The sequence below is a fragment of the Oratosquilla oratoria genome, chromosome 19 (genome assembly GCF_046742065.1).
Source record: "Oratosquilla oratoria isolate Oo_2021 chromosome 19, ASM4674206v1, whole genome shotgun sequence".
NCBI classification, from domain to species: domain Eukaryota; kingdom Metazoa; phylum Arthropoda; class Malacostraca; order Stomatopoda; family Squillidae; genus Oratosquilla; species Oratosquilla oratoria.
In genome coordinates this window covers 15,133,472-15,160,182 of record NC_134795.1, presented here as the reverse complement: position 1 = coordinate 15,160,182, position 26,711 = coordinate 15,133,472, and the positions used below count along the sequence as shown (strand labels likewise).

At 38.1% G+C, this 26,711-nt stretch overlaps 1 protein-coding gene across 1 annotated transcript; it reads left to right on the top strand.

The window, feature by feature from the left end:
* The first annotated feature begins 3,318 nt into the window (after positions 1-3,318).
* Positions 3,319-26,251, top strand: Mccc2 (methylcrotonyl-CoA carboxylase subunit 2). Its single transcript, XM_076202644.1, has 12 exons — positions 3,319-3,500; positions 7,514-7,619; positions 9,257-9,404; positions 9,797-10,037; positions 10,940-11,118; positions 12,518-12,617; positions 13,628-13,768; positions 14,926-15,097; positions 17,373-17,529; positions 18,955-19,069; positions 23,618-23,703; positions 24,795-26,251. The coding sequence occupies exons 1-12, from the start codon at positions 3,378-3,380 to the stop codon at positions 24,910-24,912; spliced, it is 1,686 nt and encodes a 561-aa protein (XP_076058759.1). The 5' UTR covers positions 3,319-3,377; the 3' UTR covers positions 24,913-26,251.
* Positions 26,252-26,711: the final 460 nt, after the last annotated feature.

Here is a 26,711-nt window from a genome sequence, read left to right as displayed (position 1 = left end):
TACACCCATTGCAATGCAACTAACACACAAATAATATTATATAAATCCGAAACCATTTACCTAACTGACAACCCACACTAAATATGCAAGATAGCCATAATTCACAAATATAAACGGCGACTGCATCGCCATAGAGAGAGGAAACTGTGGGAGACACTCTACCTTAGACACCAAGGGGAGACTCTATACCCTAGGGGGATTACATCCCAATCTGTAAATACAGCAACCGCCTGTTTTCAATAAATATAAAGCCCAACGAGACTTATCTTTCCTGCACCACACTTGTGTAGCCACCAAAGGCTACATAACTGGTGCAGCGTTGGTCCACGACTACCCACACCTGTCCACGACTTCCCACTCCCGCCAGTGTAGCCACCAAAGGCTAAACTAGTTGGAATCAGGAGGTATGAGAAGCCATTCGTGGAGGGCAAATGTCGAGGTGGATTTTGTCCATTTCAAGTACCCGGCCCTCTTTTTTTTGTGTTTTCAGTGACAAAGTAAACGAATTAAATTATTTTCCATTGTTTCTTGTGTACTTTTGGAAGGAAATCACTATTTTACCCAAAGGTCTCCACAAGAAACAACGGAAAATAATTTACTCCGTTTACGTTGCCAATTACAAAAACACAAACAAGAGGACCAGAAATCAGCAGCAGAAAGGTTGCTCTGTTTAAGGGGTCGCTAGGCAGTATTAGGATGAACATCCATCTCTTGGGTTGGTGGCAATGGAACCATGGTATTCTTATTCTATTTCTGTGAAAGATGTCTCTCGACATGCAGAAAGCGCAAAGCAAAATTGTAATGAGGTACCTCAAGGATCTATACTACGACTTCTTCTGTTCATCTTTCTGAAGGCCGATATTAACGAAGAAAAATGAATACTATATTCTCACATATTTCGGTAATGATACAAACTTAAGTAAAGAAGTACGCATGCAAGGGGGCAGAAAGCGGAAAGCAAAATTGTAATGAGGTACCTCAAGGATCTATACTACGACTTCTTCTGTTCATCTTTCTGAAGACCGATATTAATGAAGAAAAATAAATACTATTTTCTCACATATTTCGGTAATGATACAAACTTAAGTAAAGAAGTACGCATGCAAGTGAACGTGCAAAAACCAAGTACTTATAACGCAGTATATAATTGGACTAAATTAAACAATGGAATTTACTGAAGGTAAGATTTCAAGTATTGAGGCGAGGACCACTGGAAGAAGTAAGAGTAACCACGGCATTCACCAGAGAGAACAGGAAGATAATCCATAAAACCGAAATAGTAAAATGGAACTTACAATTACATCAATGTAGCAAGCGTAATGCGTTAAATTACCTATATGTATCACTCATCAGCGATGTCTCCAAGTTGATGGAAAGTGTCAAAGTCTTGTCAGGGATGATCTTTGCTTGTGAAAGTTTATAATATTCTGTGCTATATTGAACTTCGTTTAGGAATGGGAGGAGTTACTTAACATGCTAACGCACTTGGGTGACGTGAATGCATTAAAAACAAAGTTTGGTTGGGTACCATTAACTTAAACTGCGAAGAAGCATTTGATAGAGTAGATTACCTCCCGACGGAGAATGGCGAAGTTACAAGCAGTTGGTGTATCAAGGAAAACGAACAGATAAAAAACATGTAGTAATACTTCACTTTATTTATAGTATAGTTAGCATATGTATTGTAGTATAGTAATTTTCTTCTTTATAGTACAAACAGTAATTATTCCCTATATAGTATATGTAGTGCTTAACCCCTAATAGTAATTGGTTTATATATGTAATCTGCGTAGTCAGGTAATCGCTCTTCGTCGTTAGACCTACGTATTTTAGTGTTCGTAGTTCAGTCATTACATAATTGTTCTACGTGGTACTACCCCATATACACATTCAATCTTGGCGCTTTTACCACATCTATATTCCATAAGCATTCATGCATGTTGTATAACGTTACTTCTAATAATTTTGCATGCAGGTTCTTCATTTAAATGTTTCCCCTATGTTATATTTCTTTGATGTTATATATATATATATATATATATATATATATATATATATATATATATATATATACCTATCTATATTGTTCTATCCACAAATTCCGCCTGGCAACAGGGTGCCAGAAGTGTGCCATTCCATACCCTATTCCAGGCCTCAGACCTACGCCTGAGATGTGGCGTTCCTCTCTTGTTGTGGCCGGACATGGCTGAGTAGACGAAATAAAAAACTTGGAATATCTCAAATGTTTTACCACAGTGGTGACTCTCTCCATCACAACAACTGACCAAGGAAAAACATCGCGTGGCCAAATGTGATGCTTTCTCGAAGTGACTAACAATGAAGAATGGCGTTCCTCAGGGATCAACGATGGGCCCGATTCTTTTCATTATATACGCAAACGATCTTGTGAACAAATCTGAGTCACTGGTAAGTCTGTTCACAGACGATGACAATATATTTAGGACCATAAAGTTCCAGGACGCTAGTGCATTACGGCGAGATAGGGACCTAGTGTCGGAGTGGAGTAAAAAGTGGACAAGTGTGAAACTATACAATTCGATCAACTCCGGGATCAATTGCAGGTTTGGCACAATAGAGCTGGAAATCACATGTTGAGAAGGACTTGGATGTTTTTGTTTCAGCGGACCTGGAGTCCTTTGTGTTGTGGCAAAGTTGAAGGGCAATGGTAAAATGGGAACCATTTAAAGGTGAAATAGGAGATCCTGCTACCTCTGAATACTGCTTTGGTGAAGCTACGCATCCAAACACTGGCCATCTTATCTAATGAACAATGTTTTGAAGTGGGCACCGCAATCTAAATTTAATTTTCGATACCGCAATTCCACAACTTTGTGTGTTGACTTCCGCAATCGCAACATAAGCGTGATGGATTTCCAGTATCGCAACCATAATTCCGTAATTATAATTCGTTTAGTCTTTATTCCAAGAACAGGAATCAGTTTCACTTCATTATGGATAACTTTAGATCAATGAACTTACTTTGGCCGCTTCACAGTGGCACAACTTCAAATCCGCAATGATACACCCCAACCTTATATAGCTGTATCATGTATGTACTTTTTGGTAATATGATGTGTTAGCGGCTCTAGATTTTTCCCGCGTAAGACTGAAACTAAACTCAACTTAATCGATTTAGTAGGCGGGAACCAACAAAAATATAAGGAGATATGCACTCTGGGTTAGGTTGAACAGGGGTATAGCGCGGCCTGTTGTGTGCGTACTATACTACATTTGAGTTGCCAATTAATGTATTTACTCAATAAAAATCGCATCCAAAGGTGCATCTTTGCGAACCTTGGAGTGTTCTTTGATCGGAGCCAAACGGCCTAGCAGACGGAAAACCAACGAGAGTAAAGATGATGTTAACAAGGAGATTCCATAGAAGCATTAGCGTAATTCGGAGTATATCTCGCGATTATCACAATGATACTTCGAACATAATCGGATCCAACCCTGATCGAATGTCTGCAGGATTTCAGGTAATTACTTTAGACTTACATAAGGTAAACATTTTGCAATTACATTTGTAAAATTGTTTGGTTACACAGACCTTCATTGGAATCAGAGTAGTGGCTAATTACTAGCAGGCAGGAAACACCAACCACAGTCACACATCTTAGTGACAGCCACGAACACTGTAATAAACCTTACCTTACACTAAACAGTTGAGGGTGTTTGTGCATGTAAGGTCACATCATTACCCATAGATCAGTCATATATGAGCTCTTAGCTCTCTTCCAGGAGGGAAATAGCTGTCGATCATGAGTCCAACAAGTGATTCAAACTATGTAATATACATCATATTTGCACCTTTACAAGTAAAGAAAAAATTATCTCCGTACAATGTAATCCTTGTACCATAACTTGACTTTTATATCTTAAATCTAGCCTAACTAAACCTATCCCAACTAAATCTAACCTAACCCAACTTAACCTAACCTACACTACATTGTAGAAAACCCACACACATCAAGAAACATGTAAACAACACCCAAATATCTATATCACACACAAATACTCTTTTATTCCTCTGGCTCCACAATCACCAGCCAGCCTCGAGCTGGCTCCATCAACAAACTGAAAGACAATACCTTGCTGCTTGCCAGACCCCCAGATATCCATTCCTCTGAATCCTCTCTCCCCACCAACCAGCCCTTCAAATCTTCCAGAAGAGGCTGGACGACCACATTGCAGACAACTGCCCAGTGTCATAGTATGTAACACTTCACCCCATACTATACAACATATTATGGCAGACTGCATTGTACACAATCATGCATGCCAACATCTCAATATACACTATAAAGGATTTGTTGGGAAACCCCATTCCAGTAGTGGCAGTCCTCAGGGAGACGGGACTGCTCAGCCAGTCAGTCTTAGGAATAACAACAACAACCCAAAAGTAACCTAACCCAGTCCAGCCTGTCCTAACATTTTTCTAGTTTTACCTTGAGACAACTTTTTAAAGGTAAAATCTTGAAGTGTTTTCACATTGGAAGGAGTAATTTGGGATTATTATATGTAGAGATAATAAATCTCACTAAGGTTAAATATGATTTATATGAGAAAAAAAAAGAACAAAAAACATCCAAGCTGCAGGATAAGTTTCGGTAAATCTTAATCTTTGTTGATGCAAGTTGTGCAAATACAACCACTATAGATTACTACAGGGGCTCTTATTGATTCAACTGCATGTTTAATGATGCTGTGTTCCTAAGACTACTATATTTGTTGCAGTTTCTTATGTTCTGATAAGAATGAGCTCGATGCTCTGCATTCCAGCACCCTAGGGCACCTCCATTCTGCCCTTTGTATAAATTGTTTTGTAATAACAGCAATAATATTAATAATTACCTTGAGTTTCATTGAGTGGAAGCCCATTGGCCTGCAGTAGCTAGGAGCAATTGATGGTTGTTATCTCTCCTGATGTGAATGAAATAAACTAGAAGTCAACCGGATTAAAGTTTTATTGCTCAAACAATTGTACTACAGCAGACAAAACACATAACTAGTCATATAAACAAAACCAACACAAGCAAAACTTAAACACAAATGAAAAAGCTAGGCAACACTTTATACAAATCGACAAGATAAATATTAAGACACACATAAAACAAATGCATGGCAATTACAGTTGGAAATGAGGTAAGCAACCTACCATAGCTTGTGGAGTCCTCAGTTGTACTGAACTGAACTGTCAGGGTACTTAAAAGGTAAACAAGTTTCAGATGGATCTCTACCATAAAGTGACACATCACATATTACCGCAGTGTCCCCCATCCAATTAGTTCACATACAATGAAGTGTAATCTTGGAGATCCTTTAGAGCTTGTCATATAATTTCTGATCTCCAAAGAGGAGGTGGTGGGTGAGTCTGTCATGGTACTGTGGGGATTTCTAGAACAGAGTCTTTGTGAGGAATAGAGCTCACATCTGAATTACTACGTGCAATCTCAAGGAGCATCTCCTTGTGACTAGTGGCTAGCTCATTCTTGTCTGCCACTGCTTAAAATTTTCTACTAGATCTTGAATTTTTTACTTTGACCTTGGAGTCTTATTATTATTTTTTTTTTTTTCTTAAAATCCAGTAAATTTTGTAGTTTTCCAGTAATTCAGCTGATGAGTACATGAAAATATCCATTTTTACACTTGCAGCAAATTCAGTTATAAAACCATGATTATCTATTATTTTGGACTTTTTTAACATACTTTTCTTCTTTGACATTTCCATAGTAAATGGTGCATTTTTGAGTTATACCTATTTTTGTTTTAGTATGGTTCCACTGTACTTAATTATGATCTCACAAGCCATCAAAGATTTTGTAACTATATATTGACAAAATTGCTATAGAAGAGTTCATTTGAATAAAAGGTAATTTTTTTGTCTCACTTTAACATTTTAGTTTTTTTTATATTTATAATAATTATAGCCACTTAAGACCATCCTGCATAACATTTTGTCTTGCTGGCCATGAGTTCTGCACTTCTGTTCTAGGCTACTCCATAACTTTGTGCATCTGTAAGGATAACTTTCTTCATATCCTTCAGATATGTGGCCTTTTCAATTGTTTCCCACGATGTCATGATGCCTCATATCCCAAACCAAGAGATCCGAAGTCACTTTGTCCACTTAACTTCATTGACTTGAACACCATATTCAAGTCACCCTTCTGTTACGTTAATGATATCAAGTCTAGTTTGGTTCATCTGCAAAGCTAGGAATAATTTTGGTTACCTGATACTGGTCTTTCTATTTCCTTGATGTTGCTTATATCTTTTAAGCAGAGACACTGCTGTGTATTCCAATCTAGGGCATCAAGATCTGATTTTTTTTTGTGAGTGTGAAACTTTTTGTCACTAACTTATAGGATGAGAGTAGTCACTAATGATCAGTTCTCCTCATGTGAAAAGGTGCAGGAAATAATGTTGATAAAGTTCATGGGTCCAGTGAAAAGATTCGGTATCAATTTCTTGGGGCTGTATCTCTAGAAGGAGATGAGGTTTACAAAGGATTACAAAGGCGGAGCATGCCGATAGGAGACCTTTTGGTCCCTATCTAGGTCGGATGCAAAAAAAAAATCATAATAATAATGAAATAATGAATAAAAACTATAATAATGTAAATAATAGATAAAATACATAAATGCATAGGTATAGGGTTGATAGGTTTTGAAGACACATGGCATGGAAATGATTCTCTCTGATAAACATCTTGTAGCACGGTCAGTTGCAGATACTTGCCCTTGTCCTTGGTGTGAATGAATCAATAAAAAGGTTGATGAGTTTTGAAGACACATGTCATGGAAATGATTCCCTCTGATTCTTGTAGCACGGTCAGTTGCAGATACCTGTCCTCGTCCTTGGTGTGAATGAAGCTATAAAAGTGTATGATTATTATATTAAACAAGGGAAAGCATGCATGAGTGGCAAAGGGTATTAGAGAAAAATATATAGATTAAGGCAACTACTTGTTCCATGGGAATGTTGCACAAAGGATGATGTAAGAGTGCTGTGGGAAGAAGAAATGTGCATTTTTCTCATAGTTATCATGGCAAAGAGTGAAAGGGGTGAGGATTTAATTTTTACACAGCTCTATTACATGGTAGAAAATAGCATATAGGTGAAAAGATAAGACAAAGGGGGACGGAGAGGGGGGGTCGCCGATTAAATGAAGCGGCCTTGCTGTGGATGTACTGTGTCTTGCGACACTGCTTCTGACCCAGGGCGGTGGGCAGGGTTCAGGGATGACCCGTCATCCAGATGGTGCTCAGATGAGAGGAAGGGTGGGAGGGGTGTGGAGTGTATTTAGGGATGAAATGGGTGGGAGTGTTTTTATGCCTTTCCCTTTGTGGCTACCTCCCTTGGAAGGGGGAAAAAGCCTTGGTATATGTATGTATGTATGTATTTTGAAATATAATTCATCTGTTGAAACATCATTTACCTTCAGGAATAGTGTAGGCAAAAAGAATTCCTCAAACATTTTGTTTTGCAGGAAAATGATTCGGCTATGCGCTCATTGGTGGATGAGTTGCGAGGGAGAATTGAATCCATTACACAGGGTGGTGGAGAAAAGGCCATCCAGCGACACACTAGCAAAGGTGAGTTAACGTTTGCCTTTATAGCTAGAATTTATTATTAAGTATATGGAGGATGGAGGGGGGTGAAGTGTATTTAGGGATGGAATGGGTGGGAATGGTTTTATGCCTTTTTCTTTTTGGCTACCTCCCTTGTAAGGGTGAAAAAGTCTGGTATATGTATGTATGTATGGCTTTGATGATAATAACTATTGCCTAGAGGTATCCAAGTTGAAAGGCATGTATCCATTCCCACCCACTTCACTCCCATCCACTACCCTTCCTTCCATCTCATCTTAGCTCCTCATGAATGACAGGTCATCCTGGTATCCCACCCATTGCCCTGGGTCAGAAGCATTGCAGCAAGACACTATACATCAACACCAAAGCCACCTCTTTTAATTGGCAACCCCCCTCTCTGTCCCTTTATGCAGAAAAAGAAAAGATGGGGGAAATCCCTTTGGGCTGCGTCAAAATTTCATTCACATATAACTACTCAATGTTCTCCTCTACCCCCCATCCCCTGCCCCCTCCCATCATTACATCACAATATATATATATATATATATATATAATATGTAAAGTAGACCACTTGGAAAAAAGAAACTAACGAAGCAGAGCGCTTTTGTATATTACATCTTCAGTGCAACAAGTACATAGTAATAGAAATGCATAGATAATATATACATGAAAAAAGGAACAAGGGCAGTTTGAATAAGGGTAGCGGACAATTACCCCCTGGAGGGCGGAAGGTCAATGTCAATACACTAATGATGGTGGGGCGACATCAGGTCACAGTCGCCAGGGTCAATGCTTCCACTAATGATTGTAGGGCGACATTAGGTCATAGTCGCTGGGTTACATTTTACCTGATATTATCTTACTAATTTCTTGACAAATAAAATTATCAAGTTTATAACCCCTTGTGTAGGTTGGTATTTTGATCACTGGTGGTATGAATCAAACTACACTCTATTAAGTTTCTTGCTACTATGTTGTTGGTATAATAGATTGCCTGGGCATAACCTCAATCAACTGGATGATTATTTAATTCGATATGCTTGAATATTCCACTAGAATTGTTGCCATCCCTAACATTTTTCTTGTGTTGTTCAATTCTAATGTTTAAGGGTTTGGCAGTTTGACCTATGTAAAATTAAACCTATGTAAAACACATTTTGCAAGGAATTTTATAAATGCATCCTTTTTTAATTTCAATACTATTGTTGATGAGTTTATGTTTTACTGTACTATCATTTTTAAAAACTACCTTTACATTAAATCTTTTTAATAATTCTGTGATACTCAGCCTAAATCACCTTTTAATTAACATAATGTTTTAATTTTACCATTTCAAGAAAATTTGTTAAGTATCACAGAATTATTAAAAAGATTTAACGTGGATGTGCTGTGTCTTGCAACACTGTTTCTGACTCAGGGCAGTGAACAAGGTGCAGGGATGACCCGTCATCCAGGAGATGCCAAGATAAGAGGGAGGGTGGAGGGGTGTGGAGTGTATTCAGGGATGGAATGGGTGGGAATGATTTTATGCCTTTTCCTTTTTGGCTACCTCCCTTGTAAAGAGGAAAAAGCCCTGGTATATGTATGTATGTATGTAGATATTAAATCTAAATGATTCTCACAAATCTCCCATAATTCAGGGAAACTGTTGGTGCGAGACAGAATAAGCTCCCTCATTGACCCAGGAACTCCGTTTTTAGAATTTTCACAACTTGCGGGATATCAGATGTATGGTAAGGAGGTTGTTGCAGCTGGTGGCATCATCACAGGTATTGGACAAATTTCTGGGTAAGTATTATGGAATATACGAGTTCTGACACAATGTAGTTACCACTTACAGTGCAGTAGATTCATTGTACCATAGGTGTGATAGACTGCTGTAGTTGTAAATGGTAATGTGATGATTGTATTTTCATTCTACTGATGCCTTTGAAGACTGGACCTTATTTGTAATATATTCATAACCACATAATGTAATTAGGAGTTAACCTTGCTCTTTTACAAATACATTGCCATGATTAGATGCCATGATTATAATCATGTTATGATTTAATTGTAAATACAAACTTTAGTCTTTAATCTGTAGCCATGGGTCTCTTGACTCTTAATTCTGGGATATGATTAGTATATAACTGTAGGATTTCAACGTCTTTCTGCATAATGATTTATTGACTTTGCAGAACTGAATGTGTTATAGTTGGAAATGATGCAACAGTAAAAGGGGGTAGCTACTATCCAATAACAGTTAAGAAGCATCTCAGGGCTCAAGAAATTGCTCAAGAGAACAACTTACCTTGCGTCTACCTTGTTGATTCAGGTGGAGCTAATCTTCCTCGTCAAGCAGATGTCTTTCCAGACAGAGACCACTTTGGTCGCATATTTTACAATCAAGCTGTTATGTCTTCCAAGGGAATATCTCAGGTAAGATATATTTTTGCTTAATTAGCATGCACTGTGATGTGGAACAGGGTTACCCTTCATGTCCAAGGTGCTGAGATAGGAGGGGTGGTTGAATTTTCACAAGGAGCTATGTATGGTGCAAAATAGCTATTAATGTGGCAACAAAGAAAAAAAATATTCTGTATTGATTAGAATCTATGTAAGACACTTTTATTAAACTTTGCTTCATGGAAGATGAAGTTCACATGCCCTGGAGGTTTATAAATTGTGAAGGTTAATACGTGTAACAGGATTTTTTCTAATAGTATTTAGATGACCCTTCATCTACAAGGAGCTGTGACAGAAGGGAAACAAGGGTGGTAGATGGGAGTGGAATGTCTTTGACTTAGCTACCTCTCTTATAAGGGGGAAGAAGCCTTTGGTATATAGATAGATTTTTATCTATACTCTTTTAAATTTTCACAAGGAGCTAAGATAAAAGGGAAATGAATAGGTGACAGTCAGGAGTGGGATGGGTTGGGGTGGGTGTATGCCTTGGCAGGGTACCTTACTTATAAAGGGGAAGAAGCAGTAGTAGTAGTATAGTAGTATAGGTTTATTCAACAATATTAAATACAATTAGACATACATATATACATTTTTTACAAAATTGGTAGTTGAAAAGGGAGAGCGAGAAGCAAAGCTTATGGGGAGTTGCTCTCCCTTAAGGAAAAAAATTATTTTTATTTATTTATTTTTGTTACATGTTAGTATGGTACATACACATCTACACACATACAGTATATACACACATACATGCATACACATATATACACACACACAATGACATGCGTCATGACGTCCGCTAACTCCGACCTCACGTAGCCTTTTGGTATATAGATAAACTTAAATTTCATGTTCTAATGACTGATTAAATTGTTCAGATTGCTGTTGTGCTCGGATCCTGCACAGCTGGTGGAGCATACGTCCCTGCCATGGCTGATGAATCTATAATTGTAAAGAAACAGGGAACTATCTTTCTTGGAGGACCTCCACTTGTCAAGGCAGCAACAGGAGAAGAAATAACAGCAGAAGACTTAGGAGGTGCAGATCTCCATTGTGGGTAAGTCCCACATCAAACATGTATACCATCATCTGCAGAGGGAATTACTTATCAAATTGTACATACATACATACATACATACATATACCAAGGGGTTTATCTCCCTTACAAGGGAGGTAGCCCAAGTCAAAGGCATAAATCCACATCCCACACATTTTATCACCATATCAAATGTCTAATTCTCATTACAAATATCTCCACCATCATCACTTCACAATTATTTTTTTCTGAATGGGAGGGGGAGCACTTGTGGTTACCCAAAATTATCTCTGCAATGTTAAATTGATCTAATGAGAGAAAATGCAAGAAAATAAAAACAATGATTTTGAGCCAAATGTTGACTCAAACACAGAGCCCTCTGGAGGCACTACACTGAAACAAAATATAAAATGAGGCCTTGAGACACCAAGAGGGATGATTAGATTGTACAGCGAAGACCCTTTTTCTGGTTTTGGTAAGTACAAAAGAAGAAATTTGAGTCAAATGTTAGACATGGAAAGGGAGATGAGTATTAATAGAATATTGTGGGAGAAAGAATTCATAGAAAGATTGTGAATTTAATAAAAGGCCCTTTCGAAGCTAACAATGGGATATGTGAACTAAAGAAAATAAATTCCAAACTAAATGATGAGCTAAGGGGATTAAAAAAAGATCTAATGGAGGTTAAATGTGAAAATGAAAAGATGAAAATCAATGATACTACCAATAGTGAGAACTTAAAAAAAGGTAAATCACAAAATACAGGCAATGTCTGAAAGAATTGAAGAAAACTTAGGTGAGGAAAATTTGCAGAAGATTAAGAAATGGAATGAAAACATGAAAACAGAGAAAACAAAGAGATAGCTTTTTAAAAACAGTACAACAACAGATGCAGGAAAATGCAAAGGACACAATTATTCAAGTAATCAAAGAAAAAGCAAATTGGGTCAGAGATACAGTGGATAGAAAAAAGTGTATTGTGGTATATGGATTAAAGGAAAAACATGCTTTGGTTAGGTACATGAGAGAAAAAGCAGAAAAGGGAATAGCAGTGACAATTCTAAAAGAAATACAAGATGGTGACCAGGAAGTAGAGAAAGATATAGAAGTGTATAAAATGGGACAATATTCTAAAGAAATAAATCTACCTCTAAAGTTAAAACTAAGATCACAAGTTGTAGAATCTTAGAATCTGTGCCAGATTAGTAAAGGAAGTGGATGATAGATTGTTTGTTTAGTGAAGGTCTACCTGTATTATACATGTAAAAATGGCTTGTCATATTGGCTTAGAAAAAATTATACAGTATTTACATAGGATGTAGTTATGAGTTTATAATTAAGTTATAAATAATTTTACAGTGTGTATTTATATATAAATGTATATATATATAATATTTCTTTTTCTCTTTTTCTTTTAAAGGAAATCAGGTGTAACAGACCACTATGCACTGGATGATACCCATGCCTTGCATTTGGCCAGGCGTGTTGTACGAACTCTTAATCGCACCAAAGTGCCTGAGGTAATATTTATTGTATTTGAAAATTATGTAAGTTAGTCATTCAAAGGAACCAACGATTGGTGGCTTTCCACCAAGATAAGCATTTGAAAGAAATTTAAGACTTGTCTGTGTTGAATTGGTGTGAGGATGTTTCTATGTCACCAGCTGAAAGCAGTTGTCAGCTCAGCATTTGTGAAGAGGTGGAAGAAATACAGATAAAGTTAATAGAAAGAGATCTAAGGCCAAATCCAGAGATCTGTTGTACCTCCTGACAGATGTATTTACATAAATGTACTTGCTTTTTCTACTCTACCTTACTCCCCTTCCCTGACTCTCTTCCTCCCCCTCCAAAATATATATCTATTCTTCTCAAAATTCCATGTCTATCTCCTACTCCCAACACACAAGCTATGCACTGAATGGCCTACTGGCTCCAGCGCTTGGCCTTCAAGCCAAAAATTTTCGTAAATCAATTAATCCAACACACAGGCTTCTTTACTTTCATAAGGAAATGGGGATCCACTGAAGAGCCCCTTTATATGTAGATAGTCTAATGTATGGGAATCAGTGGCATGTATCTGCTTGTGGTCCTGCTAGATGGGCAGTGGAGCTACCCATTTTTAAAACCTGCCAAATTAGGTTAATGCTATATTATTTACCTAATTTAAGAAATTGGGTATTACTACCTTCCTCATAAAGGGGGAAAAGTCCTTGGTAAATAGGTAAGTACTATCTATAGTATTTACCTAATTTGACAGGTTTTGAAAATGGGCAGCTCCACTGTCCATCTTGTAGGACCACAAGGAGATACCCGTCATTGATCCCCATACATTAAATTATCTATCTACATATAAGGAGGCTCCTCAGTGGATCCCCATTTCCTTATGAAAGTAAAAAAGAAGCCTGTATGTTGGTAGTAGAAATCTGATGGAATTAAAAAAAAAGATACATTACTATCATAACTTGTGTAAGACTTCTGTAAAGAGCTCTCATCTTTGTTGGTACATTATTTAAATATGGATCTTTTTCAGGTTGCAATAAGAGAAGTAAAAGAGCCTTTATTCTCAGCTGAAGACCTTTATGGAATTGTTGGAGAGAATTTGAAGAAGACTTTTGATGTCAGAGAAGTTATAGCTCGTATTGTAGATGGATCAGAATTTGATGAATTTAAGGTGAGAAAATTATTATTTATTTATGATAATTACCAAATTGTATTTGATTTGATTGAGGAGTAGTAAAGAATCATGAAATTAGTTAAATTTGTAGAACCCATAGATATCCATATATAATAATTTTCATGCTACCTGGAAAGAATGGATGAAGGAAGATTAGCAAAAATAGTGTGGAAGACAGGTGGATGAAATAAAGTTGAGGGTAAGACTGAGTATGAAATGGATGGATGGAGTAGAAAGGGCCTTGGGTAAATGGGAAATGTCTGTTGAGCAGGGAAGGGAGAAGACATGAGATTTGTGTGAGTGGAGAATAGTTGTGAATGGATGATAAATAGATGTGGTATGATGGGATTTCTCTATTTACACATAAAGGGATGAGGAGGGAAGATCACTGTGTAAATGAAGGAGTGAAGGTAAACCAACTTAGGTTGTTGGACCATGCTGTGAATATGCTGTACCTTGCTGCACTGCTTCTGACCTGAGGTGGCTTGTGACAGGGATGGCCCTTCATCCTCAAGGAGCTAACATAAAAGGGAAAACCAATGGGTGATGGAGGGCAGCGAGATGGGTGGGCGTGGGTACATGCCTTGGCTAGCTACTTCCTTTATAAAGAGGGAAAAAAGCCTTTTGGTATACAGATAGATTGCATGGGAAGGGGGCATTTGATGCAAGAGGAATGTCTATTGAACAGGGAAGGGAGAGGGCAAAAGATAGCCATGAATAGAGAGTGGTTGTAAAAGGATGAAGAAATGAATGGCCCAAATTGATTTCTTTTTGTATGCTCTGTATATTTCTTGAATAAACAAGGGTGAGGGTGGGGAAGGGGATGTCACTATGTAATGAAACATTGAGGGTCAACTAGCTGAACTTTGCTGTTAAAGTGCTGTGTTTTACTGTATTGTCTTTGACCTGAGCAGTTTGGTGGTGTGTCGGGGGTATGGGTGACCCTTTGTTCATGGGGAGGGACAATGAATGTATTTTTGGATGGGTGTGGGATGGATGTAAGATGTATGGTTTGACTCAACCTCCCTTGTTTTTAGGGGTAATGGGCCATTTGGTATAGATATATGTATATCTCAGAACTTTTGTTTATACTTCATCACATTAAATATTAAGAACTGTATAATGCAACTAATAAAATCACTCTATTGTTATAGGAACGATATGGTGAAACATTAGTATGTGGATTTGCTCACCTCTATGGATATCCAGTGGGCATCATTGGGAATAATGGTGTTCTATTTTCTGAATCTGCCCTCAAAGGAACCCATTTCATTCAACTTTGTTGTCAACGTGGGATTCCCCTGATCTTTTTACAGAACATAACAGGTATATATGGATGTCTTGTTTATTTTAGCTAAAGCATGTTAGAAACAATTGACAAGAAAGTACACTATGTAATTCTTAGGAGATCTTCTGGGACATTTTGAAGAATGTTGACATCACTATTATAGTAAAGAGTTGTGTAATTATTATATTAGCTCTGAAGGGTGTTTTCATGAATATTGATATTACTTTTACAGTAAAATCTCAGTTAAAAAAATGCAGTAAAATTTTTGCAGTAAAATATGAAATGTCTGAGAAGTATGGGAGGGGTTGCAAGGTTGAATAGAGTGAGAAACAATGTGTGGAGGAGACCAGGAGCAGAAAAGGAGATGGCAGATAGGGCTGATGACAGAGTATTTGGATGCTCTGGACACATGGAAAGAATGAGTAAAAGAAGATTAGTAAGAGAGGCGTGGAAGGCAGAAGTGGATGGAGGGGACTTGAGTGGATGACTGAGGATGATGGATGGATGGGATGAAAGGGCCTTTGAGCAAAGAAGGGAGAAGGGAGAAAAGGAAGAATGGAGAATGGTTGTGTATAGATGATACTGTGATACAGGGATGGGAGGGGCCAGAGGATGTGGGGGGGGGTTATGTGTGAATGATATTCGATACAGCCCGAAGGGATTTTTCCCAGTCTTCTCTATTTACTGCATGAGGGGATGGAGAGTAGGGGGTTGCCGATCAAGTTTAAGATGTGTTTTGAGCCACTGGATTTGGGAAAGGCTTATGACAGGGTAGATAGAAAGGCATTGTGAGAGATATTGTAGTTATATGGGCTTGGAGGAAAGCTGTTAAGGGCAATCAGGAGTTTTTACGAGAGTAGTAGACTGTTAGTATTTTACATGGAGAAAGTGAGTGGTTTTAGGTGAAGTTATGGCTGCATCAGGGCTGTGTCATGTCACCATAGCTGTTCAATGTGTACATGGATGGGGTGGTGTGGGAGGTAAATGCAAGGGTGATGGGCAGGGGATACGAGATGGTTAGAAATAGTGGAAGGAAGTGGGAGGTGAGCCAGTTGTTGTTTGTGGACAACACTGTGCTTATGGCAGGGTTGGAGAAAGGTCTAAGGCAGTTAGTGATGGAGTTTGGGAAGGTATGCAATAGGAGGAAGTTGGAAGAAAATGTGGGTAAAAGCTAACCAGTTGTACAAAGGGAAAAGATGGCAGCAAGTCGGCAGTAAATCTTAGAGGAGAGAGGCTGGATGAAGTGGATAGTTTTAGGTATTTGGGGTCATGTGGCAGGGAATGGAGGAGTGGGGGTGGAGGTAAACTGTAGAAGGAAAAATAAATGTCATGGGGATTGAAGTGTTGTTAGACTTATGCATCTGGGAATGGATGAAAAGAGAAGAATATATGGATTGATTGTGCCTATGGCATTGTATGAGGTGGAGACTTAAGAGAGTAATAAAGGAGAAGTTTGTGTGTTTGAGATGAAATGTGTGAGAAATATGGTGGGGGTTACAAGGTTGGATAATGAGAAATGAAATGAGGAGAGCAGGGTTGGAAAGGGAGCAGACAGATGAACTGATGAAAGATTATTGGGATGGTTTAGGCCCACAGAAAGAATGAGTGGAGAAAGATTAGTAAAAGAGTGTGGATAGCAGAGGTGGATGAAGTGAACTTGAGAGGACAATCAAGAATGAGATGGATGGATGGATGGGGTGAAAGGGGCTTTGAACAAGAGAGGAATGCCTGTTGAGTAGGAAAGGGAAAAGACAGGGGATAGATGTGTATGGATATGCTGATAGAGCCCGAAGGGATTTCTCTCCGTCTTCTGTATTTTCCACATGAGGGGATAAGGAGGGAGGGTTGCCATGTAAATGAAGCTGTCCTGCTGCAGATGTACTGTGTCTTCCTGCATTGCATTTGACCTGGACAGTGGGCAGGAGACAGGGATGACCCCTCATCCATGAGGAGTTAAGATGGGAGAGAAAAAGTGGGTGGTGGATAGGAGTGGAGTGTTTGTGTGCCTTGGCTGGTTAATTCTTTTACAAGGATGAAGAGCTCCTTAGTATATAGATAGATGTTGTGTAGTAATCTGGGACTTGCTATAAAAGTGTAAAGTCAAACAAAGCATCAAAACTACTAAACAGATTCTCTTGACTAAGTTTGTGTAGTCTTTGCAACTCTGTTGAATAAAGAAATGTTTCAGATATTAAAGCTACATAATATGGTTACAGTCTTAATGTATATTATGTAAGATATTTTGACCTGAAGGCTACATATATGTGTTGTAATGATATCTTTTTATTTTATTTTATTTTTTTTCCATTGAAGGTTTCATGGTTGGACGTGATGCAGAAGCTGGTGGCATTGCCAAGAATGGTGCTAAAATGGTGACAGCTGTTGCTTCTGCCAAAGTTCCAAAGTTTACAGTTCTTATCGGAGGATCCTATGGTGCTGGCAACTATGGGATGTGTGGTCGTGCATATGGGTGAGTTTTTGTATACCTCTGTTTATACAGAACCTCAGATGACAGGGTAGTGGCCTTGTTACATACATGAGTGCCCTGAGGTCATATCCCCATGGGGGAAGCAAAAATTAGGTGTTAGTAATAGACTTCTTATCGGCGCTCTTTTTTAATTTATTTATTTATTTTTTTTCTGTCACACTCCTACCCCATTTTACATCTGCTCTCCTGATGAAAGAATATTAGGATGGTTTGGACAGATGGAAAGAATGAGTGAAGAAAGATTAGTAAAACAAGTGTGGAAGGCGGATGTGGAAGGAGTGAATATGAGGGGGCGTCCTAGGATGAGATGGATGGATGGGGTGAAAGGGGCTTTACAAAAGAGAGGAATGTCTGTAGAGGAAGGACGGGAGAGGACAGAAGTTAGGGGTGAATGGAGAAGGGTTGTGTATAGATGAGGCTGTGATGCATGAGGGGGAGTGGGTGGGGGATGGGGGATGAGGAAGTATGTATGAGAAAAAATTTGACGCAGCCCGAAGTGATTTCTCCCCGTCTTCTCCTTTCCTGCATGAGGGGAAGGAGAGGGGGGGTCGCCGAATTTATGAAGCGGCCTTGCTGTGGATGTGCTGTGTCTTGCGACACTGCTTCTGACCCAGGGCAGTGGACAGGATGCAGGGATGACCCGTCATCCAGGAGGTGCCAAGATAAGAGGGAGGGAGGAGGGTGGAGGGGAGTGGAATATATGGGAAATGAAATGGGTGGGAGTGATTTCTATGCCTTTTTCTTTTTAGGCTACCCCCCCCGTGTAAGGGGGAAAAAGGAAAAAGCCTTTGGTATATGTATGTATATATGTCTCATAAACTTTCCTAGTTCTATCTTACAACCAATCCACATATACTTGCCTTCTCTGCCACTGCCTTCATCTCTTCATCCCACTACTTGCTAACCTCCCCCCCCCCCATCACAGGGGATAGGACTAGGCAATTGTAGAAGCGGTAAAGGACAGCTTCAGTGGAACAGCATAACAGAGGGACAGTTGTAGTACAAAAGTAGCATCAATCCTCTGTGAGTAGGCATTTTACTCTAACATAGACAAATGATGTGTGGTTCTGGTCTGTTGGAGTACCCCAAAACAGTCCCAGAAGCATTGGCTGTATGTTGCCATGCGGTCAATATTCCATACATACATACATACATATACCAAAGGCTTTTTCACCCTTACATGGGTGGTAGCCAAAAAGAAAAAGGCATAGAAACCACTCTCACCCATTCCCTTCTCTACATATTCCACACCCCTCCACCCTCCTCCCTCCCTCTTATTTTGGTACCTCCTGGATGACGGGTCATCCCTGCATCCTGTCCACTGCCCTGGGTCAGAAGCAGTGTCGATAGTTGATTTAGCATTTCTCTGAGATGAAGAGAAATTACACATAATTTTTCTGCTTGCAGACCCCGCTTCATGTACATGTGGCCCAATGCACGCATTAGTGTCATGGGAGGTGAGCAAGCTGCAGGAGTTCTTGCTCAGATCACAATGGAACAGCGCAAGAGGGAAGGCAAAGAGGTAGGTAGCTGGTGATTAGGTATACTACTAATCAGTCAAGCAATTTATATTAGTGTTTGTATGTATGTTTACTAAAAGCAAGTTATGACCTACTACTGTCACTATGTTAAGATTTTCTTCTTCTTCATCATCTTTATCTTCTAATTCTAATTGTTCTTCTTGTCATATAGCATTTATGATGTTGGTGCTTTTTGACATCTGGAGTTGTTGCTTGTACACATGTAAACCGAAATTGATAGAAAATAATCAGGTAGCTAGTCTGTTGCCCCAGATCTGTCTTGCATGAACCTCATAGGTCCCAGATAATCTAACTTCCTTGTAGAGGTGGGAATAACACATTGCTTTTGTGGCTAAGAGGCATCTGGATCATCTCCAGTGGTTCTCCATCCTCTCTTTGTCAACAGTGATGCCACTTGCATAAATATTGTGTAGCACCAGATAAGAAATAATAGAGAAGACGTTTCTATGTCAGTAATGGTCATGGTAACTTGATATCAAAGGTACTAAGTGCCATTGGAGAATCAATGGGGTATTGCTGGGATGAATCAAACCAATAAATGCTCCATTAGACTTGTTCAAGGCCAGTTACCAGCATTATTCTAGAACATCAGGTCCCCGTAATGTTTATCTTATTCACAGAGTTGCTTTCACAAGAGATAACCCTTGGAAGAAGTGAAGGAAATGCTCATAAAACTTGTGGTTGGGGCAACTTAACCATTCTTATTGAAAGCTGTTTGGAATGGCAAAGGTGACTGCATAGAAGCATGCTTGGAAAAACTGGTGAATGACATTATTCTCAGACCATACTATTCTTCTTTAGTTACTCCCTCTGTCACCCTCCCATATGCCTTCCCAACTACTCTTACAAAGGATTACAAAGGTGGAGCATGCCGACAGGAGACCTTTTGGTCCATATCTAGGTCGGATGCAAAAAAATAAATTATAATAATGATAGATAAATGAATAAGTAAATAAATGAATAAATGAAAAACTATAATAATGTAAATAATAATAAATAAAATACATCGATAAATGCATAGGTATAGTTAAATAATAAACAGGTAAATAGTAAATAATAATAAATTGACATATAACTAATAATAAATGAGAATCAAGCAAATAATAATAAACAAACAGACAAATGATAACAAAACAAATAAACAAATAATATGAAATAAATGATAGTCATTACAGCATCTTGCTTAGGTGTTTATCTAAATGATTCTTGAAGCTTCGAACTGAGCTACATTGCACTGCCTCTGCAGGAAGTTTATTCCATCCATTAACTACATGGTTGGCGAAGTTGTTTCTGCCTACTTCCAAATTAAATCTATTTCCTGACAGCTTGAGACCATTGTTTCTTGTCGAATTTCCATTCAGTGTAATAATTTTTTTTCACTTTTGATGTTGTCAACCCACTTTAGAATCTTAAAGACCTGTATCAAGACTCAGTGGTGACTTGATACAGGTCTTTAAGATTCTAAAGGGAATTGACAACATCAGAAGTGACAAAATTTTCACATTGAATGAGAATCAGACAAGAAACAATGGTCTCAAACTGTCCGGAAATAGATTCAATTTGGAAGTAGGTAGAAACAACTTTGCCAACCGTGTAGTTAATGAATGGAATAAACTTCCTGCACAGGTAGTGCAATGTAGTTCAGTTCGAAGCTTTAAGAATCATTTAGATAAACACCTAAGCAAGATGCTGTAATGATTATAATTTATCTTATATTATTTGTTTTTGTTTTGTTATCATTTGTCTGTTTGATTTTCATTTGTTATTAGTTATATGTCAATTTATTATTATTTACTATTTACCTGTTTGTTTATTATTTAACTATACCTATGCATTTATTTATGTATTTTATTTGTTATTTACATTATTATAGTTTTTATTATTTTATTATTATGATTTTTTTTTTTGCATCCAACCTAGATATGGACCAAAAGGTCTCCTGTCAGCATGCTCCGCCTTTGTAATCCTTTGTCACCTCTGAGTCTACACTTTTTTAGGAAAAACAGATTCATATGTTTTAGTGGATTTTTATATGATTTATTTCTTATATTTGGATTCAGTTTTGTGGCTCGCTGTTGTACTTTTTCCAATCTGTCAATGTCTTCATTGAGATTTGGTGACCATACAGAAACAGCATATTCCAAATGTGGACACACTAATGATTTATATAGGTTGTTAATGTGTGATGGACTTTTAAAGTCAAAAGATTGTGTAATCAGTCCTAGAATCTTATTTGAGAGGGTCTAGGAGTTTTCCAACCAGTGCCCAAAAGTTTGGGTCTTTTAATGTGTGTGGATGTGGTACAGATGAGAATAAAAGGGAAGAGATAGGTTGTATGTTTGTGAGAAGAAAGATCGATGTGTTGGCATTGAGTGAACCAAAGTTGAAAGGGAGGGGTGAGTTTGAGTTTGGGAATGTAGTTGGGAGGATCTCAGGAGTGAAGAAAGGACAAGGAAGAGGAGGGGTGGCTATACCAGTAAGTGAAGAGATAGGTAAGCATGTGGTGGAGTGGAAGGTTTCTTCAAGGTTAATGTGGATGAAGGTGAAATTGGTAAGGGAGATGTGGGTTTTTGTAAGTGCATATGGGCCTGGTAGTGAGAAAAGTGTAGAGGAAAGGGAGGCTTTTTGGATAGATTTAAATGAGTGCATAGAGGGTTTAGGGAGAAATGTCAATGTAGTGGTATTGGGAGACCTTAATGCTAGGGTAGGAAAGGAACCGATAGACTGAGTGATTGGGAAGTGTGGAGTTCCAGGAAAAACTCATGGAGAGTTGATGGTGGAGATGTGTAGAGAGCTGATGATAGCAAATACAGTGTTTAGGAAGAAAGTCAAGCATAAATACACATGGGAGAGGGTGGTAGAGCATTAATGGTCTTTATAGTGGTAACCAGGAGAATAGTAGGAAGAGTTAAGGGTGTACATGTTCTAAGGGGAGAGTGGGGGGAATATCAGATAATTTTTTTTGGTGGAAGGTGAGTTGAGAGTGGAGGATAGATAAAGAGGAACAGGATAGAGGGGAGGGAGATGCTTAAAATGAACTGCTAAAATGAGAAAGAAGAAGGAGTACAAGAAGAAACTGAGAGAAGAGTGGGAGGGAGTGAAGGATAGAGTAGAACTAGGAATGGAGGAGGAATGGGGATGGTTCAAAGAGGGAGTCACAAGGTGTGCAAAGATGGTGTGTGGAACAAGGAGGACGGGAGGAAATAGAAGGCAGGGTAGTGAGTGGTGGGATGAGGAAGCAAAGAAGGTTGTAGAAGAGAAGAAGCGAGCATTCACAGATTGGTTACGAAATAGGATGAGGGAATCATATGATAGGTACAAAGAGAAGTAAAGCTAAAGCTGTGCGGATAATAATTTGACACAGCCTGAAGGGATTTCTCCCATCTCCTTTTCTGCACAAGGGGATGGAGATAGAGGGTTGCCGATTAAATGAAGTGGCCTTGCTGTGGATGTGCTGTGTCTTGCTACACTGCTTCTGACCCAGGGCAGTGGGCAAGATGCAGGGATGACCCGTCATCCAGGAGAAGCCAAGATAAGAGGGAGGGAGGGGGGTGAATGGGAGTAGAGTATGTGGGGGTGGTTTTTATGCCTTTGTTTTTTGGCTACCTCCCTTGTAGTGGGGAAAAGCCTTTGGTATATGTATGTATATATGTATATATGTATGTATGTATGTAATATATATATATATATATATATATACATACATTTGTTTTTTTTACCATGATAAAATGATATGGAAGTGTCTTGTTCTGAAAATCTTTGTATTTTTTTGTGCGTTAATTCTAAAAAATTAACTCAACAAAATGTTACTACTAAAGGTTAGGGAGGGTTATAATGTAATGAAGAGGTGGGGTAAACCAGCTTTGGCTCTCATGTCCTGCTGTGGAGGTGTTGTATTTTGCTGCATTGCTTCTGGCCCTGGCAGTGGACAAGGGACAGGGATGACTCTTCATCCACAAAGAGCTAAGGTAAAAGGGGCAACAAACAAGTGTTGGATAGATGTGGGATGGGTGAATAGTGGGTATGCCTTGGCCAGGCCACCACCTTATAATGAGGAAAGGGCCTTTCACTATACAGTGAGTCTTCCTTGTACGGTAATTCTTTATCCGGTAAATTCACAGTTACGGTATTTGGTAATTACTATCCTCGATTCTATTTACGGTAAGAAAAAATCACAGATATGGTAGCTGCTTGTGTTTTGGAGGTAAAATTAGATATTTTGAAGAGGAAAGAGCAGGGACAAGGTACGTCTGCCTTAAGTCGAAACTTGGGTTCGGTATACGGTAATTTCAATTTGCGGTAAGGGTTTCAGGAACGCATATGTACCGTATAACAAGGACTCACTATATATATATATATATATATATATATATATATATATATATATATATATATATATATATATATATATATAATGTATATATACACACACACACACACACAATATATATGTGTGTGTGTATATGTGTCAATGAATTTACTGCCTTGTCCAAAACTAGTAGTAATTCAAAGATTTTCTCTCATTTTAGTGGAGTGAAGAAGAAGAGCAGGCCTTGAAAGCTCCCATCATTAAGCGCTTTGAAGCTGAGGGCTCACCATACTTCTCAAGTGCAAGGTAAGTTCTGTATTATCTCAGTATTTTTGGTCATGTTATGGTAGTGAATTTGTATAAGGTGGTGAATAGATGTATAGGAATCATTAAATGATTATATTAATCACAGTGTGATAAAGTACTACAATGACAAATATGTGCATAAGGTAAGGAGGCAGAGTAACAGCTGGGACACCAAGCCTTGAGTTGATGTGGGAAACATACTCAGTTTGCTTGGTTCTCCTTACAAAGGCACACAGAATTACAGTTAAATAATACAATGACAATAATAAAATTAATATACAACAAAATCTATGATAATTATGTAATGGAAAAACACAAACACAATTGAACAATTCACAAGTATAATACACTACAATAACTGTACGATGCTACAGTGTAGTACATAAATATATTTTACATAATGGTACAATACCCTCACAAATTTCATAGTATGTGTTGTTGTGTATGAATATGCATCTTTTTTTATTCAGGAGACTACTCAACATTAAAACAGTATAAACACAGAAACCACCACAAAGAAGACACTGAACACCTCATCCTACACTGCCCTACACTAACAATCCCCAGACAACAACAACATTATTTCTTTCCAAAGTGATCTATGGAGCTGCTCAGTAGTCTTAGCTTGTTATTTAAGAGCTGTGAGTATCCTGCAAGAGACATTTGGGGCAATGGATTGATTGATTGTCCTAGAGTATGGATGGATAGGGTGAAGAAGTGATCTTCTTTGGGTCCTTTTCCTGTTCCTATTGGCAGAGAAACTTTTTGCCAAACTGGACACAGCATCTCCAAGACAGTATGTAGGCTTAGAGGTGTATGAATAGCACAGTGGTACAAAAGGAGTTTGTGCAATAATCATGTTCATGTCCTGCTAGGCAGGAGATTGCCAGGTTCATTGTATGCTCAGTATGACTTAAACTTGTTTTCTAAAAGATTGAGACTACATGTTGAAGCACCTTTTGAACCCCACAGCACACTCATGCTTAGTACAAATTGCCTGAAATTTAGGAGCAAGATAGAGTGTAATATGCAGAATACAAAATTGATATATGCTATGCTAATGCTGTTTCATTTTATTTGTTAATTTTCAGATTGTGGGATGACGGTGTGATTGATCCTGCTGATACCCGACAGGTCCTTGGTCTCTCACTGAGTGCATCACTGAATGCTCCTGTCCCCAAGACCACCTTTGGTATTTTCAGGATGTAAAAGATAAAGGAAAGATGGTTGCATGTTTATGAAATAATAAACATGTCTAACTCAATGATTGGCTTAAATAAAAAAAGTTCTGGGTATGGTTTATTTAAGGTTGTTTAAATGTATATTGAAGTAGTGAACTGTATTGTATTTATATTGAGATGGTAGGGATGAGACTGGAGTCCCATGATTAGAGGAGTGACATCAAGATATGCACCATTTATCCCAGTTAGAATGATCAATTGGTGATGATGATAATGATATGGTTTAACGTCACATCTCCCCCCTATCGGAAGGCTAGGACAGTGCCCCTCAAAGAATGATCAATTGGTATTTGTCCTAATGAAAGTAACAAGTGAATAGGGGGTGTTATAATAACAGTTTGAAAGCTAATTATTATTTATGAAGTGAAAAAAAGGTTTTTGAAGCAAGTAACATTTTACCTCGAAATGTACTGCTTTTACCTGTAACTCTTGAAGTTGTAGATTGTAAAAAGTAAAAGTGGTCTGCAGACTTCACTGCTGTCGGAGTGTTTGCTAATACCAGTCTAAAGTTGTAATCTTTATGAGCCATACTTGGTGAAACAGAAGATTTAATCAAATTATTATTAAAAAAACTCAGTACCTTAGACTTTTACTGGTGAAAGGAGTTGGAAAATGAGTAGTATTTCATTAGATGGGATTTTATTGTGTGTAAATAGGAAGTAGGTGGCAACTGATGTAAATTTTGTTAATGACTTTTTCACACATAGACCTAATCATAAGAAAATTTGCTGCCAGATTTGTATGCTGATTATCGATGTAGACAGAAACTGTGTGACAAGGGATAGGGTGAGACTATCCCTGAAGTGCTGAAATGTAGGGGTGGTTGAATGCGATTTATCTGTTTATGTTGTGGGTTTGTGTTTTGACTTGACCATCCCCATCATTGGCGTCTACAAATGTATATGATATATAGTATGAAAGAATCATATGAGAGGTACAAAGAAAAGAGAAGTAAAGTATAAGATAAAAGAGAGCTTTGTTTTGCAACACTGCTTCTGATCCAGGGCAGTGGGCAAGATGCAGGGATGACCTGTCATCCAGGAGGAACCAAGATAAGAGGGAGGGAGATGTTTGTAATGAGAAGGGTGGCCATAGGGAATGGTAGAGGTTCATTCTGTGACAAGAATGGTTTAGAATGAAACACCTTTATCTAGGATGTTAAAAAATTTAACACATGTGGTTGGTGAAATTGTGGAAATTAGAAGATAGAAAATACTAGAAACCTCCCAGTGAAGCTCATTAATTTGCAAAATGAGCAGAATTCTTGTAAGAGATGTTTGTGTGAGTAAACGAATCGTGTAACTCTGTGAATAACAAAACACTTGTCCTTATGTAATTATTGGATGGAGGTATAGTTTTACAGTCTGGCAGCAAATGTTCAAAAAGTATTAAGATTAATCAATAAAAAAAAGAAAAGAAAAGTGAGGATTCTCATCTCAGATTGGCATAGAATTAGTGACTTAGTGTGTGGAATAAGCACGTAGTGCACAAGGGATGAAATAGAGAATTGTGATTTATTAGAAGAAAACTGTTTTGTAAGAATATTTTTGTAAATGTATTGTAAAAATAGTTTTGTAAAGAGCATTTCTTTTATTTCCCATTTATGCAATTTATTAAATAGTAAGAATTGGTTTACTAATAGGGTGGCCAACGAATGGAATAGACTTAGTAACCATGTAGTGAGTGCTGAAACTATCAGTGGTTTTAAGAAACAGTTCGACAACTTTATGGATGGGGGTGACAGGTGGTAATAGACATGGAACTGCC